This window comes from Sander vitreus, chromosome 1 (genome assembly GCF_031162955.1).
Source record: "Sander vitreus isolate 19-12246 chromosome 1, sanVit1, whole genome shotgun sequence".
NCBI classification, from domain to species: Eukaryota; Metazoa; Chordata; class Actinopteri; order Perciformes; family Percidae; genus Sander; species Sander vitreus.
Genome location: NC_135855.1, coordinates 15,596,184 through 15,615,970, shown reverse-complemented (window position 1 = coordinate 15,615,970; position 19,787 = coordinate 15,596,184). Strand labels below are relative to the sequence as shown.

Here is a 19,787-nt window from a genome sequence, read left to right as displayed (position 1 = left end):
TGCCTACAATTTTAAGCGAGAACAAAAATATATAGTTTTTATACTGACTTTTGTATACATTATATATTCTAGTGTATTATCATAGTTTGTTAAACATGTCACTAATGATACAGTTGACCAAACATGTAGAGTATGAGAAAAGAGGACAAAAGAGAACAGTGCACATCAGAGACACACAAAGGAAAAATCCCAAAGTTAGTTTTTAGTCAGGAAAAAGTGTACTGTACCATTGATTGGGCACTGCTACAACAGACATAAAGGAACTTCTGAGAGTGAGAGGGAGAAGTTGGGACAGGGTAGAAAAACAGGTAATTTATGGAAAGAACTGTTAGACTACAGATGGGAATGACACTGACACACACACACACACACACACACACACACACACACACACACACACACACACACACACACACACACACACACATACACACACACACTGCCTTTACGCAATGCAGACAAACTTATAGTGACGTGCTGAACGCCTCAGAGTTCATTTATATAATACAACAGTATCAAAACAGACAGCACAGCCTTCCATTTCTTGAAACATGTCTAAGTATGCATTTATGCTATGCTGGTTTAGGTCTATTAAAGTGTAGTCTAACCCCTTATATACATGGCTTAAATGTATCATTCAATATCACATACTTTCATGGCTTTTGGGAATATGATCTCTGGTGAATATGTTGGGTCATGTCCTCACACTCACACACACACACACACACACACACACACACACACACACACACACACACACACACACACACACACACACACACACACACACACACACACACACACTTAAAATCATGACCAGGTTTTAGAATTCCCTCTCAGTCAGGGGCCTGTTTTGAGCAATGAAAAGGTGTTAGCTTCAGCAGAAACCAGCTCCTCTCGCTCTCTGCAGCAGCACTCTCAGCAGTCCACTGCAGAGTGATTTCATAACTGCAGTCCAGAGAAGATAAAGACAACAGAGACCAGACCTGACCATCAATCATCAACCAATCAAAGCAGACGTCTAGATTAAAGTGTCCCAAAGGGCATATAATTGTTACCCTGTGCTGTCACGTGACCAGGGATGAAATAAAACGTCACTGTTTGTTCTGATACTTGACAGTTGCACATTTTTTCCAAAAGATTGAGGACATTATACCAATGTAGCATCACACGTTGCATCAAATAAAAGCTATCACATCAAATACTAACAATTGCTTGCCTTGTTTCAGTTACACACTGTGTAAAAGAGTAACTAGTTCAGATTTCTTCAGGTTTGTTTCAGTCTGGCTCTGACATCAAGGACTCTAACAGTTATGGGAACTTCACAAAAGAATTTATAAAAACTAAAACAATTATCCCAAATTAGACAGTAAAGTGAAGCTGGTATCCAGGCAACCAGCCAGTAATCAATTTAACTAAACTGATCACTCAAACAAAGTCGGTGGTGCATTAGTCATCTATAATCCTGCTCTAAATGCTTTGGCTTATCTAACTGGGGAGGTGAAACAGGGGGTAGACGATAGACAAATAAGATGGAAAAGAGAGAAAGACAGACAGACAGAGAGACCGTTTCCTTGGCTTGGTGCTGTCAGGCCGGTTAGATAACTGAAGGTCAGAAGTAGGGTGTAATGTACTGCGAGTCACACTGGGCTCTGAAATACCACAGGCCCAGGGGGACTGGACCAGCTCTCGGCCCACGCCTGACCTCAGCACCTTTTTTCCCATCCTCCGCTGTCTTCCACAACACTCTTCTCCTCTCTTCTGCCCCCCATTTCAGGGCTAACACTAACCATTTCCACCTTCTCCCTGTGTCTAAAATCTACATCCTATGGTTGGTGTGTATCCTCTGCTTTCTCATTTTAACTCCTTAAACCTCACTGACAGGCCGATGACCCACTCAGCAAACTGAGAACAAACACATCAAACTCATGCTGTGCAACCAAATTCTGTTTTATTCGACCAGGATAATGCACTCAAAGTCAATACTGTTTATCAGGGATACATATATTAAAAACAAACAATGAAATGCATGAAACAGTAGTAACATATGCAGAATCTGTTGGTATTGTCCAGATTTCAGACAATGGCACTATAATAATGGGGACTGTTCAAAGCAGCATTTTTGGCTGCAACTAAACACTGTTCAAACTCATTCAACTTTATTGTAGAGATCCCAACCGAATTATCCAGACATCAAATATGTGAAATTTGAAAAAAAAAAAATATAAAATTATGCATACAAGACACCTATACTATATCTATCTGGTGGAATAGTGCAGCCATAATCAGGCACTTTTTGACCTCTTACCCTTTGGAGGAAGGCTAAAGAACTTCTAGGTCAATAACAATTTAGTAACATTTGTGCATGGCTAATTGCAAAGTGGAAACATTTTACAATCATACCCCCCTTTTTATTGTCAACATGACTGACCCATGTCACGTGGGACCCTTTCATGCCAAACCTGTGGTCCCGTGATGTTCCTCATGTCAAGCTGTTTACACACACAACTGGGTCAGGAATTGTGTCACATCATTGTCTACTCTGTGTGTAATCACTTGCCAACGTTAACCATTTCTCAACAAGCAGCCAGTGATGGAAGACGTATTCAGATTCTTTACTTAAAAGTAAAAGTACCAATATAACAATGTAAAAAATAATCCATTACAAGTAAAAGTCCTGGATTAGACTCCTACTTAAGTAAAGTACAGAAGTATTGTCAGCCAGATGTACATCAAATATCAAAATCCCCAAAAATGTCTCTTCTCAATGATATATTATTATGACATTATTAGATTATTAAAACTGATGCATAAATTTGTAAGCAGCATTTTACACTTTTCTTGGCCAGATCGCCGTTGCAATCGCCAAAACGGCCTACCTGGTTAAATAAAGGTTAAATAAAAAAAAATAAAAACTGTTTTAGTTGGTGATGGGTTAGCTATATTAACAATTTATAAAGTTGAATTTAGTCCAGTGGTACCCAACCCAAACCAGGGGTCTGGTCCCTTTCAGTTAATTTTTAACAATGTGTTATATTTTACAAGCTGATCATATGTTTTATAGGTGGAAACTCAATCTGAAAATTAGTAAGTAACTACAGCCGTCAAATAAATGTAGGGGGGTAAGGGTACAGGATTTCCAGCTAAAGTGTAGTGAAGAAGAAGTATAAAGTGACATAATGAGTAAAGTACAAATATCTCAACGTTTTAATTAAGTAGTTGAGTAAATGTGCTTAGTGACTTTCCACTGTGAGCAACCCATGTTATGTGTGTGGGTGAACCAAATAGTGTGTTCACACAGAAAAAGGTCAAAACTTTCAAAAGTAACTACCATCCTTTTCATGTGAGCTCAAAGTGTGACAAACCAAACCAGTGTTTTATTTATTCATGCATTGTGATTAATTATATCAGAAGGGTAGATAGATAGCATATAGATAGATACAACAGATAATGATTGACTTATGAATAGTGCATTTAAGGGGCAATTTACTTTTTGTGTTTCATAAAGTCGACGAGTGGCCCCTGCTCTGGAGAAGCTGTGCAACAGAGGGTCACCTTGCTTGTTTGTTTTGTCTGTTTTTGGAAAGGCTCAAGTGTAATCTGTGTGCAGAGCAGCTCACAGCTGAAGGTAACCCATTGTTTACAGACTAAGCCCCATTTCTTCGGCGGAACAGGCTGACCCAAATCGTTAAGGTCAGAAGGGGGAAAAAAACCACATCATACTGAATTGTTACAGTAATGTTTGTGTGTATGTGCATGTGAATAATGCACACCGGCTTGTGCGTAAGAGAAAATGTTCCTGCTAAGACCCTCACTGCAGTCTCTGGGCCAGTGTCATGTGTGAGTGTTTGGGGATCCTGTGGAGAGAGTTGAGTATTGTGTTTCTATTTTATTTATTAGCCTCTTATATAAGCAGCAGCAGGGGGAAGAGACATACTGAGGCAGGGGTAAAGGGCACCGAGCTATGAAATACAGTCTGCTCTAGGTGACATTACAAAATCTGAAAATATAATACAAACTATGCAACATACATTATACATAAAAAAGCAAGACGAAAAAGAATGGGAAAATTGTTAATGTTAATAAACCCTGTTAATAAACCAATTTCATGAAGAGGTTGGGAGGAGGTACATCCGTTAGTTATGTTTGATGTACTGATTCAATAAATGTCTTGAAGTGGTGCGCAGGAATCGCACCACCCCAGCATCAAACATGAAACCAACACATGAGTCAAGGACCATAAGCAAGCAGAATAGCCAGAATATTACCTGAGCATCCTTTCACAAACAGATACTGCACAGAGGTGGAATAATTTACCCCTCAAAATCCACCTAATAAAAAATAAATCAATCTTTTTGATTGACTTATTTAATCTTCATGTCATATATTGTATGTCAGGTGTGGACCCCAGTAAGATCAGCTGATTGCCATGGAATCAGCTAATGGGGATCATAAATAAACAAATAAACGTGTACACACACACACACACACACACACACACACACACACACGCACACACACACACACACACACACACACACACACACACACACTCAGGTCAACCATGGCATCAGTGCAGGCAAACAAAGAGGAGGCTGAGACTAATGAAAACACATCTCTGTTTACTTCAACAAGCACCTGACCCAGGCGCCCGTCTCCCCTCGGGCCTAATTGGCAGAACAGTGGCTCAGTTACCCCTCAGCCGTGTCTCGGTGTGTGTGCCTACAAGGCTCTAGGAATAGAAAACATACCCTCTTTGCTCTGCTTTGCCGCTGTCTGTGCTTTCTTTTACAGAGAATGTGATGTTACGGAGTCCAGGTTCAGGCTGGACGGTGGGAAAACGGGGTAGCTGGTAGAAAGAAGTGATACAGAGAGAAAGATGAGATGAAGGTGGAGGAGAAAACAAAAAAAGAGGGTAAAATGCTGCAGCCCTCCCCTCTGCCATATCCCCCATCAGTCAGTGTAGCAGTGCCTCCCCCTCTCCTCTCCTCTCTTTTCCTCCCTTCCTCACTCCTTGCTGTGTGGAATTGGGTTTACATAACTCACTGCAGTCTGTGATAATGCAGCACACACCACTACACCTTCTCTTTCAAGGCAACAAAGACACAACATTTGCATGAAGCGGCATGAAACATTCACAGTATGCACTTTATATAGCTTAGCATTCGCTATACTGGGGGGGGTTCTACTCATGGCATAAACATGCATATGCATGCATGTGCACACACACAGGCCTGTCCTGAGTACATTTTAGAAATGCTAATGCTGCATGGTACAACTCGACCTAAGGAATGAGTGGTTTAGTCGCACAATAACCTCACTCCAAACAAGCAAAAAGAAAGCAGCTTCATTATTACTTTTCTGGGAACTGGTCTCAGATTCCAAACACTCAGAAAAGGCTCTTTTAAACACAGCTGTCCTGACAGAACCTCTCTCATATACAAGCCGTGTGAACACTACTCAATGGATCTTTGATACTTCACCCTTTACTGACAGCAGTCTGTGGCCATGTCAATGTGGCCCCAGATTAGCTGTTGCCAAGAGAGAAAATGCAGCCAATTTATGTAACTCTTACTTAATCACTGTTTTACCAATTTTGAATTCTGGGTCGCTACAGCCAGTTCAGTCTGGACAGGGCTGAGGGAGAGGTCAGATTCAAGGGTTGTTAGCTATCTCTGGGAACCCATAAACGCTTGTGTGTGTGTGTGTGTGTGTGTGTGTGTGTATGTGTGTGTGTGTGTGTGTGTGTGTGTGTGTGTGTGTGTGTGAGACACTGTGCGTCACTCTGGCTGATGAACTTGAATCAGTAACAGGGACTGTTGTTCTCTACATTCCCCTCTCACTCTGTGGCTCAAAGGGATCAAGTCACAATACCTCACACAACCTAATTTGCTTCCTAACAACTGGAGCACTGACGCACCTCAACAGACTGAAATGCTTTTTGAGAGTCCTCCAATTTCTATTTTTAAAATATTCCACAACCACATCACACAGTAGCTATGTTTTGCATTATACTATTGGCTATGGCAGAGGTCTTCAACAGGGGGTCCGGGATCCCTAGAGGGTCCTCAGAGTTACTGCAGGGGGGCCCCCAAATTATTGTTAATTGTTTTTTACTTAAAAAATGAAAATGTCTTCACATGTATCCAACATATTATTAGCAAATATAAATCAACCTATTTGTGAAAAAAGCTCACTGATGTTAGGCTTACTATCCACAGATACAGTTAATCCTAAGGATTCACTGTGCCACATGTATGTTTAACATTAAAACATGATTTATAAAATCAACAATTATTATTTTAATAGCTTAGTATTCTATGCAAAAAAAGTATGTATAAAGACTTTAGGCCGCCCTACACGTTATTGTAGTTTAATATGCAACTTAATTTTCTACAATATGTAATAGGGGGTCCCTGCGCCGTCTCTCTTTCAGTTAAGGGGTCCTTGGCATTTGTATGAATGACACAAAGGCAGCAATGATAACATTTACTTTTAAAATATAATGCTTAAACTGTTGAGTAAATACTAAATCAATAAATCCACCAATACAGATTATTCTGGTTTTTAACAAGAAGAAGCTTGTAGAAAAAGAAAACAGATATTAACAAGCCACGATATACAAATGTTATTTTTTTTCTCTCCGTTATCAATATGCTCACAAAATACATACTAGCAGCGTGGCTCCATGATTGGCAACATCGGTCTGTCATCAGTCCACCAACTTGGTCCGGACTGAAATATCTTATTGGATATATTGCCATGGAATTTTGTTTTGTTATTTACAGTTATATTTATATATAATATATGGTTCCCGGGGGATCATGCAGTGCAAATTAGCTCATGTTAGCATGCTAACATGCTAAACCAAGAAGGCGAAGCAGGTGAACATTATAGGCTACCTGCTTAACTTCAACATGTTAGCATGCTAACATTAGCAATTACTTGAACCAGTGTGCCTGTAACATTACCCACAGCCTCACAGAGCTGATAGTGTGGCTTTAGACTCTGTCCTGTTTTGAGTACATTTTGCATTTCACATTTGGATTTAATGTTATGGACAATAACATTTAAAAAAAAAAAAACATTTTTCTATATAAATCTTTGTTTGTATAAAGTCTGTTTATAAAGTTTCCTGAAAGTATAGTTATGGCAGCCAATTAGTGCTAGATAGATGCATTTGTTAATAAAAGGTAAATAAAACCATCCAGAAATATAATTAAATAATGATTTGAAAATGTATGATAATAAAAACACAATAAAGCTAAATGGTTATATCTACAGTGGTCCTTGTTGGAAAGCTATCAAGCTATATAACAGGCCAAAACCCTGTTAATTAAAAAAATAAAAAAATTGTATTGGACAATTAACCAATTTACGTCTCCCAGTTGTGGATATTAAGGTGGGGTGATGGTGAGGAGGTGAGTTGGAAATGGTAGTGGGTACCAATGTCAACTAACTAATTTCTAGATAGGCCCCTGCATCCTGCCTGAACGGCAGCTCAATTCCCAAATCCCCCAGTCTCTAGCCCCTCCTGTCAGGTGGGTTTGGTTGGTTCTTTCAACACAAATTGAGATTCCCCCCCCCCCCCATTCTACCCTCTGCAGTTCTTTCCACATTTTCATCCACATGAACTTCAAAGCTAAAGTGGCACACTGGTAAAACACTGGTCAATGAAGTGTTTTGTTGTGCGAGTGAGCTGCAGGCGATGTGGTTACGCCATTTACCCAATTTAATCCCAAATCAATCTACAGCACTTATCCGATTGACCTGCTTTTTGTTTGGAAACTGGGCTAAGCAGTTCGTTTCATTAACTCACAACAGTGTGATTCATGCATATGAATTGTTATGATAAAAGAGATAAAAAGGGCCTTTGGAAACTGGTTACATAAGACAACCATTTCTTTATTTCTCACCTCTGCTGTACACAACATAAACAAGCAAACACACAATCACACCTACAGACACACTCACCCACACACAGGTCTTAAGAAAATATACAAAACAAAATATGGCTGTTTATATGCCATGTGGGCTGAGCACTGATAATACAGTAGAATGATAAAAAAAAAAAAAAAAAAGTGAATTATTCATCATCCTCTTCCTCCTCCACCTCCTCCTCCTCCTCTTCTTCTTCGTCACTGATGACATATTTCTTGGCCTTCTTGGTGGCCATTTCCTCATCATCCTCTGCCTTTCTCTTGCCCGAACCTTCGCCCTCCTGCACAAAACAGAACAGGAGAGATGACGCTCTGATGCTGACAGCAGCAGACATTCTGTACAGCTTCTCAGGACTTTCAGTCTGTCATGTTACAGCTGCACTTTGTTTTTTTGGCAGTACCACAACTTTGGTTTGGCAGTAACAGTCAGTGCAGAATTAACTCCAAGTTCTATAGAAGGACTAGTATTTCTTGTCTTGTTCAGCTCACATGACAGGTGACAAGTAGGCTTTTTTTTTTAAGCTCCACAGTGAACTGCGTCACACTGCCCCCTCTCTGTCCAGCAGGATTCTACACCTACCTCATCGCTGTCTAGCTTCTTGGCCTTCATCAGCCTCTGGGCCTTGTCATCATCAGAGCCTTCATCACCGTCTGACGACGAGTAGATCCTCGCTCGTTCCTCTGGATTGGGTCGAGACGGGGAAAAAAAAAAAAAAAAAAGGAGGAATATTCATTAGCTCTCAGTGACTTCATAAAAATCCTGTGAGAAATAATAAAAAAGGAGAATGTGACCGTGTATTAGTCCTCACCTCTCAGGCCTCCTCCTCCCTTGTATTTGCTCTTGATGGCTGCCAGGCTGATGGCTTCCTCGCCCTCCTCCTCGTCATCGTAGCGGTCGGGCTCCAGGTAACCGCTGCTCAGGCCTCTCTGGTGCTGCTTCTCCCTCATCCTCCTCTGCTGGGACTCTCTGCGGATAGACGCTCGCAGCCGCTCCTCCTCTTTCTGCCAGGAGAGACAACGGTGGGAATTACTTTTTTACTGGCTTCAAGTTTGACATTTTGTTTAGAGCTGGTAATCTAAGTGCATATTTATGTAAGAGGAAATTCACTCTATGGTACTTCTATGTGGGTGTAAGACATCATTAATGTCTTTTAATATAAGCTGTAAGGTGGTCTGTCCACATTTTTAGATAGATTGCAAGAATGACCATTGTTTTTGGAGAAGTAGGATGCAGTCAGCTATTCTTTTTTTAAAACTATAGCACAAATATATACAGTACTGTGCAAAAGTTTTAGGCAGCTATGAAAAAAAATGCTGTAAACTAAGAATGCTTTCAAAAATGGAAGTGTTAGTATATTTTCATCAATTAACAAAATGCAGAATGAACAGAAGAGGAATCTAACACGGTACGTAACACGGCTGCTGTAACAAAGCCTTTTCCTACTGGGATTAATAAATTATCTATCTATCTTGAATGGTCAGCTCAAGGCAGAGACAGGAAAGAAAATGGAGAGTGGAATAACAGTTAAAAGGCTGAGGCTACAGTCAAACCCAAGATGTTACAAGCACATGAGCTGCCTTCAACTCTGAAAATACACTAGAAATCTAACACAAACAAGCTGAAAGTGCAGCTGAACAGCTGACATGTTAAATCGGTTTAACACACTACAATGGGAGCGCTAAACCAAAGCGTTCTGCGTCAAAATATGGACTATAAGCATGACTCATCACATGTCAGTATACAGAAGCACTAAGAATATATTCCCTTGTCTAAGACTTCCCAAATGTCTGTAACCAAAATATCTACAATCTTTTGACACGTGTACTCAGTGCATGACGGTTTTTATTTCAACATTTGCCCTCCTTCAAGTCACCCCCCAGCTGAATAAGCTGTACTTTTGAAGAAAAAGCTGCTTTCTTGGCTCTTTCAAATGGTAATTAAGATATCAATTAAAAAAAACAAAAAAAAAAAAACAAATTGTTGAAACCTTCTATTGTAGTTTAATTAGATTAATTTAAAAGATTGAGCTTGGTCTGGTGATAGCCAGACTACGGGCAAGTTGCATTTGTTGCAACTTGCCCGTAGTCTGGCTATCACCAGACCAAGCTCAATCTTTTAAGATTGAACATTAGTCTGGGGAGTCTGCTCTGTATTTTCTACTGCATAAGTGGCGTGATCAACGGGCAGAGTTCAAATGACTGTACGCAATTGGATAGTCCTTCAACCAATCAGACCGGCGATCCGGGTGACGTAGCAGCAACAGCGGCATCAACGGGTTGCTGTGCTTCGGTGGCCGAATGTAAACAAGAAGCTGCTTGGTCGCTTCTCTATCGTCATTGTGTTAAACCCGCCAATAGCGTGCCAGGTGGATAAGCCAGTTTGTGATTGGTCCCCGCAAAACTGTAACGGAAGCAGGATAGATAAACGTACAGGTTTCCAGCCTGAGCTGCAGGGCGAAATCAAATCGCCGGCAGATCGGTCTAACTTGCCCGTACAATTGAAAATGACGAGGAAAGTCACACTTTATTAAGATTTTCACATTACCAGCTCCTACAGATCTGGCTGAAGTCAGACTTCATTGATACTTAACGATTACAAAGTATATAGGTATTAAGCAAAATGTGAAAGTTGTGTTTCTACGTTCGACAACCACAGTAGCCAAACACACCCTGGGGGAGTGCTGAGCACAGTGAAACTATAAATCAGCACTACTTGTTAGGGTAACACAGTAGAACCATAACCAGCCCCCCCCCCCTCCAGACTTGCCGACACTATTTTCATTTCACTGACCACTGCGACCCATTATGTAAGCACATCCGCTTATGTCTTTATGTAACTGGCCGTGATGCTTGTCAACAACTGGCCTCGTGCCACATTTTCTGGTCCCTGCGGTAACAAAACCATTGTCAAAAAGGGCTGGGGAAAAGACAAGCAGAACAGCACAAATGGACAGAGAGCGTTACCTTGATCATTTCGTTACGATGCGACTCGGGATCTCGTCCAGCCATGGGAAGGATTCTGATCTTCTGCGTCTTGGAGCAGCGGTCAGCCAGAGACAGGGTCATCTTCCTGTGGGTGGCGCTGTCTGTGGAATGGGGCCTGGAAATACAGAAGAAACACAACACCAATGTCAGATTTAAGGAGACTTCTTCCAATTTCACTTTTTTTTGGCGACGAGGATTCCTTCTCCTGTGACTCGGCATAAGTGTGATCCTCCATCATGAACTAAAGTGCAGGCTTTCAAATTTGCCGGGGCAGTGACTAGCGCCTCTCACTGATCTCCTTCTCCGTTTCAGCTGGTTTTAGTCACGTGACGCTGGCTCTGAACGAAAACGCGTTGTGGATTAGTTAGACAGGTAGGCTAGTGCTTCATGTCCCTCTGAGCGATTATAGTTCATCATTAATCAGCATTTTTTTTCTGCCTGCATCGATCACCTCAATTTTCCTCAACGAGAAAGAACTTAAACGATTTCCTAAATAATCAGCTTTCATGTCACATTAGAGATTTTTTTTCAACATATTGTTAAAAAGAATTATGGCTGAACCTACTGCGATCATGACTTTGCTCTGAGACCACTAGGAAGCTATTGGAAGAAGTGATGCAGTGAATGAAGGCATACCTTTTGCTTTCAGATCGTGTCTTTCATTTTTAAAAATCTATTCTGTTCTGGGAAATTGAGCCTCTCAACCAGCTGTAAACAGAAAATCTAAGCCTATACTCTGTATCCATCTTGCTAAAATGCTTTTGCTCCATTATGTTCTGAAGTCGCCCCTTTAATAAAAAAAAAAAATAATTAAAAAAAACACTGTTACCTAACCATTTGTACTCTGAGATCATCAGCTCTAATCCTAATCAAAACTCTGCTCTGATGATAATACACAACCAGAACAAATGGCAATGTCCTGTCTGGCAGCGTGGAGGACTGTTTGTGCATTAAAGCAGCTTTGGCCAGTGTCCCACTAGCCCCATGTGGTCTTAGGAGACAGAACATCCAGGTGGACTTGAGGGTGCTAAGAGGCTTACATACTTCTTCTCGGGAGAAACCTGGGCAGCTTGCATAAGGTGATCCAGGATTTACAGCATAGAGTACAATTCTGAATGGCGCTTGAGTGTAGGCTGATATTGGTGTTTGGAATAAGAGACAGCCTGGAGCTTATTTAGTGCATGTACAGATGTCAGTAAGCCAGACAGAGGAGGAGTATCTCCAACCACACAGTTTTTTCCTCAAGTGAAAACATGTCTCTGTGTGTGAGACTCGCGTCTTAATAGCAGCCTGTCGACACTGACAACAATGGCATGTTACCAGTGTTGTAATGTAACAAAGTACAAATACTTCCTTACTGTACTTAAGTAGAATTTTCAAGTATCTGTTCTTTACCATTTATATTTCTGGAAACGTTTCCTCCACTACATATCCAAAATAAAATGTATACTTCTCCTCCACTACATTTCCCCTAAGCATCTTGGTTACTTGCAAGAAATGTTTTCGTACGTTGGAGTGAAAGATTCTTTCTCACCCAAAAAATAAAATTTGGCTTCTGTTTTTCCCTTTGTTGATGTCAGACTTGATGTTTAAGAAAGTGTGGAAAATCCTGAATATTATGATTCACTATAAGGAAGCCACAATAAACTTCATAATCAAAGTTGTTGTTTTTTTTACTTTTACATCTAATAGTTAAGTAAATTTTTCTTTTCCCTTTATTACATAGAGACAGTGGATAGGCATGAAAAGGGGGAGAGAGATGGGGGATCACACGCTGCAAAGGGCAGCAGGTCGGATTGGAACCCGCGCCGCTGCAGGACTCAGCCTATGAGAGGCCACCCCAATATCAAAATCACTTTTGATACTTAAATACAGTAAATATACAGATATTTTAAGACTTTGGCTGTGTCTCAAACCACCTCCTTGCACACTTCAAACACTTAGTTTTAAGTATATAGTGTAGATCAAACGGTCAAAAAGTTCAGTGTGGAACGATGGACCCTACTCGCACTAAACGGGCGCCATCTTAACTACAAAGCGGAAGGGGAGGGACCGGAGACGTCGGCAAGTTTTTAATCAGTTGAATCCAGGCTACTTTACGAAAATCTTTTAAACTGACCTTTGTCGATAAAAACAAAACAAAAAAACAGACAGATTCAGCAACTGCATGGCCTATTTCTCGCTTAAAATGTTTTCAGTAACACGTTTCGGTGAACTATGTTCGAAAAATACGAGATCGTATTCCGAACGAGCCGCCGTTATGGTCGGTTTTGAAATTCGGGAGCAGCCAGACCCACGTGACGTGTTCGTCCAATCAGCTGGCATGTGTTGCGTTCGTCACGCTCATCCCGCTCGTCATTTCCAGTAAGTGTTTTAACACAAGTGTTCCTTTTGGGACAATACTAACCATCGAAAGTGGGCACTACGGCAGTAAGTGGTCAGTGCACACTAGCAGTGTACTGACGGAAGTATGCGGAATGAGACACAGCCTTTTACTCAAGTAATATTCTAAAAGGGGACTTTAACTTCTACTATTTTCTGGTAAGATACTTGTACTTTTACTCAAGTACTGCTTTCAAGTACTTTATACAAGACTGCGTGTTACTGTGTTACCTGAATGTGAGTTTGGTTTTGAACACGGCCTGTCCCTGCAGTCCGGTGCCCTGTCGGATGAACAGGTGGTTGTGGTCTCCCTGGAGAGGAGCTTTGTAAACATCAAACACTTCATTCCCAAGGTGGAGGGACATGCTGTGGCAGGGGGAAAAGAAATGTAAAAACCACAGAAAGTACAGAGCCTGTCCTGCTCACAGTGCAGTAACCTCCCACATCCAGCTCGACGTAATACACACCTGCCGTCAGACCATTTGACAATGCGCGCGTTGCTCTCTCGTGCTTCATTTCCGTCCTCGTCTCTCTTGGCTCGCCACCGAATTGTATTCTCCACCTGTGGGAGAGAAAGAATAAACTCACTTTCTTGATAACATCAGCAGCCTTATATACAAGAATGTTTTTAGAAGCTTATATCACTTATTTATTTATTCCCACAGAGACAACTACACACGCATGATGTGGACTACACACCTTCAGCTTGAGCCTGGTCCGTCCCTCTTCATCCAGCATTTCTTCATCTTCAAATTCATCCTCATAGTACTGAGGATCAAAGGGTCTATAAAGGGCAATTGAATGAAAATCAAAATGAGCATACCTTTAAGTTACGCAGAGGCTTTTATGCTCATCAAGACTCAACAAAGCTCCCGCAATTCTCCTCCTCACTAGCAGCAGAGTAAAATGATCATAGGCAGTAAGTGTCTGAAAATATGCCTTTCATCATCCCCTTTCCTTCTTCTTTTTTATGTGTTTATATTGCATTTATTGACAGTGTCAAAGTTCTGACCTGGGCTCCACAGACAGAAAGTTGGGCAGCTTGACAAAATAAAGGTCAGATCCCAGGTCTGTGCTGACTTTTGGGATCTCTACTTCGATACGAGTTTCGGGCGCAGGCTCCTCTTCTGCCTGCTCCCCCTCCATCCCATCCTCCATGTCCTAGACACACACGCACAAAGAGAGGGAGAGGAAGAGAACATTTCAAAAAAACACTGTATGATTCAATGAGCCATGATAATAGGGATCAGCTCAGAGAGGCTTAGCGAGAGGCTCTGAGAAAAAGAGATTTGGGAACTCTTATAAAATAAGAACTGGGCACAATTAAAGAGATGTGGTGATCAGAGGAGGAAAGAGACAGAGAGAGAGAGGACAGACACATACCAGGGGCTGTCCTGGGGTCGGAGGCTTCTCTGCATCGCTGTCTGAAGAGATGTCGTCGGCCTCTCCAAACAGATCGTCGGCTGCCGTCTTCTTTACTGTGAACAGAACGGAAGCGGGACTGCTTTAAAGTACATAAGAGCAATACAAAGGTCTAGCTTCAGCTGCAACTAATAAAATTATAACTCTGATTTGAATCGTAGATACTGCTGTGAACCAACGAGGTTAGGTTTGGAGCACAAACATTTCTTTGCTCAGGCGGTTTCTTACCTTTCTTTGTTCCGATATCGCTGTCTGAATCGGAGTCAGAGGCGGCACTTGCTTTGGTTTTCTGTCTGAGGAAATCATCTTCACTATCACTGCCCTTTGCAGACTCTGAAAAAATAAAAATCACAACAGGTATAGCAGAGCAGTATAATAAGGACACATGAACAGATCTTACAGTTAATTAAAAAAGGCTCATTGCCACGCACAAAACGTCGAATCTCCTATTAATCTCAGAGTCCTGTGAATTTATTCTCAGAGTCCTGAGATTAATAGGACAGCAGCTCTGAATACCTCAGAGCTCAGGATACCAATTTCAGATTGGGCCCTAATCCTCTTCCACAAAATCCAACGTGCCAAGATTAACACAGATGGATGGCTCGGGATCCAGTCCATGTACAATATTTCCTCCACCTGGACCCTGGGAGTACCTGACTTCCTGTTCCTCGGCCCCTCGTCATCCGAGTTCTCCCGTTCTTCGTCAGAGTAATGCCGTTTCTCCTCCTCATCCTCCGACTGGTCGCTCTTAGCCCTTCCTCCCCACTTCTCATCATCTGACTGGTTCTCCCTGCCAGAAGCTTCAGAGTGAGGGGTGCCCGGCCCCGACTGCGGAGTCGCAGGATCACTGTGCACGCTGGTTTGAAAACAAACACATTGGAAGAAACATATCAAGAAATTAAAATCTGGTCTTACCCACTAGGGCTGCACAATTAATCGCAATTTTATCGAAACCGTAATATGAACTAGTGCAATATCCAAATCGCAGGGGGTGGGGGGGCGCAATATTTGTTAAAGGCAAAATATGTGTCAAACCCTTCTAAAATAAAGTATTGTGGTGCTGCAGAGAGAAATCGTATCCTACAGACTAAAGAAAGAATCTTTGTTTGGTACAGATCCTCGCCAAAAAAATATTTTTTTCTTGAGAATAAGAATAATGATACAAAAATCATCATTCCCTCCAATATCGTGAATCATATCGCAATTGCAATATCAGTCAAAATAATCGCAATTAGATATTTTCCTAATATCGTGCAGCCCTACTTCCTTCTACAAAGGAAAGTGTCTCATAACTTCCAAGATGAAGAAACACAAGTAGACTTTTTGATAAAGTCTAACAAATGTCAACAGCTGGGCACTGTAGTTTTATAAACCTGGAGTAAATAGTGTATTTGTTGGTGTCCCCTCGGGCATCACTAATGTTATCTCAGTTAAACACTGACGCACATCCAGTGTGTGTCGGCGTACCTTCTGTCCGAACGGACGCTGCCCCTCTCAGAGCGAGGGCTCCCTGCTCCTGACATCCCGCTGCCAGCCGGGCTTCCACCTTCTGACCGGTGGCCCCCGTCCTCCTCGTCGTCCTCCTCGTCTTGATGTCCGTGCTCTGAGCCGCTGTGCTGCTCTGCATCAGAGTGATCATTGTCCTGCTGGTCTGAGTGCATGCTGGCGTCCGACTGGTTCCCTGAACGGTCAGACTGGTTGTCGCTGCCGCTGTGCTGACTGTGTTGCTCATCCTCACTGTCGTCTCCAAACAGCTCCTATGCGGTAGAAGGAAAGGTGAGTACGTTTGTAAGAGAGGCGCACACAATGTTTGTCAATTACTCAGTGTTTCTAGCAGGTTGACAATGGATTCATGGTGGCAGACCCCTGGTGTAAAAAGGTAGGGTTAACATGCTGACGGGAAAAAAAATACGCTATAGCATATACTGACTGCAAAACATTCAAAATCTAACTTTCAATAAGGTTATTCATTTTTTTTTTTTCAATCTGTCTGAGTGCACATGCACCAGCACTTTTCAATCAGCCCATATTTATCTTCTTAACTTAAGTTCAATGGTCAGCAGGATTAATGCAGCATTACATTACAGCAGAGTTACTCATGTGATCTATCTCAGTGTATATTGTTTAACCTTTTCAAATTGGCCCACATACTTTCTTTTTTACATTTCCCCTTATTATTTTTGCAATAAATGCTACAATTCGATTTCTGAACTCATGGTTCATTGTTTACACACTTTACAGTGTCAAACCTAAGCTCAAAGTGATCCATCATCTGATCAATGATGTCTTCAATGAGAAGACAGGGATCGGAGAAGGTCAGCCAATGTGCTTTGGCAAAATTATTTCTTGGTGGAGACTTCTTTTTCCCCTTGGTGTGATAAAAAGCGTAGAGTCTAATGTTACAGATTTATAAAACCCGAGCATAATAAATAAGAATGTAAGACAGAAGTGTTCACTCCTTTCTTGCCTATATGCCCCTATTGCTCCTCAGAGCTCACTGTAGGATTTGCGACGCTAACACCTGACTTACTATACATGTTGTTGGACTGTGGGATAAATAGCAGCTATGCTAAAAAAAACACATTATTAAACAGAGAGCCGAAGTCACGCCCTTCTACTTCCAGTCCATGGGACCTCTCTTTTGGAAAAATATGAGCTCTAGTGAACGGGGAGAGGCAAATCATTTTTTGATCCCGTTTGAATTGAGCCATGGATTACAAATATGATGTTCGTCAATTTAAAAGATACTTTTTCAACTGAAGAAAGTCTCAGTTTATTGTTAAACTGTTAAAGTATAAGACTGTGAAAATCCGTAATTAGAAAGACTACACACTTCAAATTTGCATGGATGACGTCTCGCTGAAGCTACGATGTCTCTGTGTATCGTAACGTTACTCAAATGAGCAGCGGATCTTGCATGTTCTTTTGCTTATCTGCTGAAAACACTTCACTAGATAAAACACATCAGGTAAGATAACGTTACATGTGTTGGGGAACAGAGCTAAGCTAGCTAGCGAGCGAGCAAGTTGAACATCAAGCTAGGTGACGTAAATTGTGTGAGACGAGAGATGTAGTTCACTGAGCGGTTTCACACAAAACTAAGTGGTCATATGACAAACCTACGGCTAACTGAGACTTTTTTCGGTTGAAAAATTATCTTTTAAATTGACGAACATCATATTTGTAATCCATGGCTCAATTCAAACAGGATAAAAAAAATTATTTGCCTCTCCCAGTTCACTACCTTTCATATTTTTTCCGAATTAAGGCTCCATGAGGTCCACCGGAAGGGGAGGGACTTCGCCTCTCTATTAAATGTTTGAGTGACTATTGGATAGGGGTAAGACTAAATCCACACTTTTGGTGCTTGGTGTCATCAGTCAAACAGGGACACACCTTATTAATACTGGGTTTCCCTGCCTCCTGGCCTTCCTCTTCATCATCATCATCGTCATCTCGTTCCCGCTCACTGTTGCTGCCACTGCCTGAGGCGTTGCTGGCGGATCGGGGTCTCTCAGGCTCCGAGTCTGAACCGGAACCAGAGCCAGACTCTGAAACACAATAATGCAGAGTTCATCAGTTTACAGATGGTTAATGTTGTGGTGGCTTGGTGACACATTTTTAGCACATTACAGTTTTGTTTCTTAATTACTCTTGCACGGTTCTATATCAATCTCAGGGTTCAAAATCATCAACTGCACCAAAACACGGAAGTAGACAACTATGTATATCCTATTTACGGGGACAACAAGGAGTTATCAACCGGTTATGAAACGGTCTAATTTAACTGTGCAACAAACGTTCATGACACTAACAAGTTAGTGAATAACTCAAATATACGAGCTACGAGATTCAAGCATTTTGAGCGTTGTTTTGATGTGAAACTGGGAATTTATTGATGACATTAACAAAGCTGAGTTGTGCTGCACATTTGATGAGAACATGTGCTTGACAAACAATGTAACGTTACTGTTGCTGCACTCGTGTAACGTAAGATGGAACGACTTCCAGCTCTGCTAGCTAACAGAAATAGCCGTAGCTAGCTAGTTATTTATGTTTTATATCTATGCAAATAGCTAGCTTGTGAACGCTAGCTAACGTAAAAAGTTAACTAAATGAAGGCTAAAACAAAAGTGTACTCGTTTCTAACAAAGCTAGCTTTTAGAAAACATCCCGTTAATGCATTTATAATTTGTAACGTAACTTTCAGGTTCCACTTTTCAGGATCATCCTTCGGGCAAAGCTAATTTCTGCTTAGCATCAGGTATCTAATAAGCTTAGCGACTTCAACAACTAACGACTTTCAACGTTACCTCGCTGCTCATTGTCGCTGTCTCCATCACTCCCGAACAACTCATCCATGTCCGCCATTTCTTCCAAACTGTAGTAAAAATGTGACCTACAGGAAATGATCGTCGGGCTTTGAGAAAAGGTTTTGTTTCCGAGTTCAAGCTGAGACGGACATGTTGGTGTTATGGTCAAGGGGGTAAGCGTTTCCTCACAACCCGAACCTCCTATGGCGCCATTTTGATGCTAATAAGCACTCACCCGCCGTTAGCATTCCATTGACTGCCATTCATTTTGACGTCACTTTGACAGCGAATAACTTTACATCTAAAGCGTTTAAAGACTTTATTTGTCCATTGTTTATTTCTAAAGAAACACGACAATGTATAAAAGACTCCATTACCTTATACCTCACGTTATGGCTCCATAGCAGACGTTTTTGTAAAAAATAGGCTAACGATTGTGTCATAACCACGGGACTTACTGTCGCATAGTAGAGGAATTACCGTATAGTACAGGAGAAGCTCGCAGACAGTTTCGACTTACATTAGCTGTTTAAGTTTAATTACTAATGTTAACTAGCATTTTAGTGAGCAATAATTAGCCTGTGTCCATGTTATCTCCTTACATATACCTACGCTCTCTGTCTCTGCAAGATTGGGAATGATTGAGATTTCTCTTGGCACAGCTACCAGAAGGCTTACAACTTTCAGACAGGTTGCTCACGTCACATTTACGTCGTCTCTCTCAGTTGGAGGCTGCGCAGTAACG

The 19,787-nt window shown here is 41.4% G+C and overlaps 1 protein-coding gene across 1 annotated transcript; it reads right to left on the bottom strand.

Moving 5' to 3' along the window:
• Positions 1 to 7,884: 7,884 nt before the first annotated feature.
• leo1 (LEO1 homolog, Paf1/RNA polymerase II complex component) lies at positions 7,885 to 19,151 on the bottom strand. Its single transcript, XM_078243254.1, has 14 exons — positions 19,043 to 19,151; positions 18,126 to 18,280; positions 16,197 to 16,486; positions 15,383 to 15,585; positions 14,958 to 15,062; positions 14,691 to 14,785; positions 14,320 to 14,468; positions 14,007 to 14,091; positions 13,775 to 13,869; positions 13,539 to 13,673; positions 10,905 to 11,040; positions 8,750 to 8,942; positions 8,521 to 8,621; positions 7,885 to 8,221 (listed from the first exon to the last, which is right to left on the bottom strand). Exons 1-14 carry the CDS (start codon positions 19,098 to 19,100, stop codon positions 8,087 to 8,089), a joined length of 1,935 nt encoding a protein of 644 aa, XP_078099380.1. The 5' UTR covers positions 19,101 to 19,151; the 3' UTR covers positions 7,885 to 8,086.
• Between the last annotated feature and the right edge of the window lie 636 nt (positions 19,152 to 19,787).

Coding starts and splice junctions, on each gene's coding strand:
- leo1 (XM_078243254.1), bottom strand. CDS start 19,100: ATGGCGGACATGGATGAGTTGTTCGGGAGTGATGGAGACAGCGACAAT. Junction 14,092..14,319: donor TTTCTGTCTGTGGAGCCCAG/GTCAGAACTTTG, acceptor TGCCCTTTATAG/ACCCTTTGATCCTCAGTACT. Junction 13,674..13,774: donor GTCAAATGGTCTGACGGCAG/GTGTGTATTACG, acceptor CCCCTGCCACAG/CATGTCCCTCCACCTTGGGA.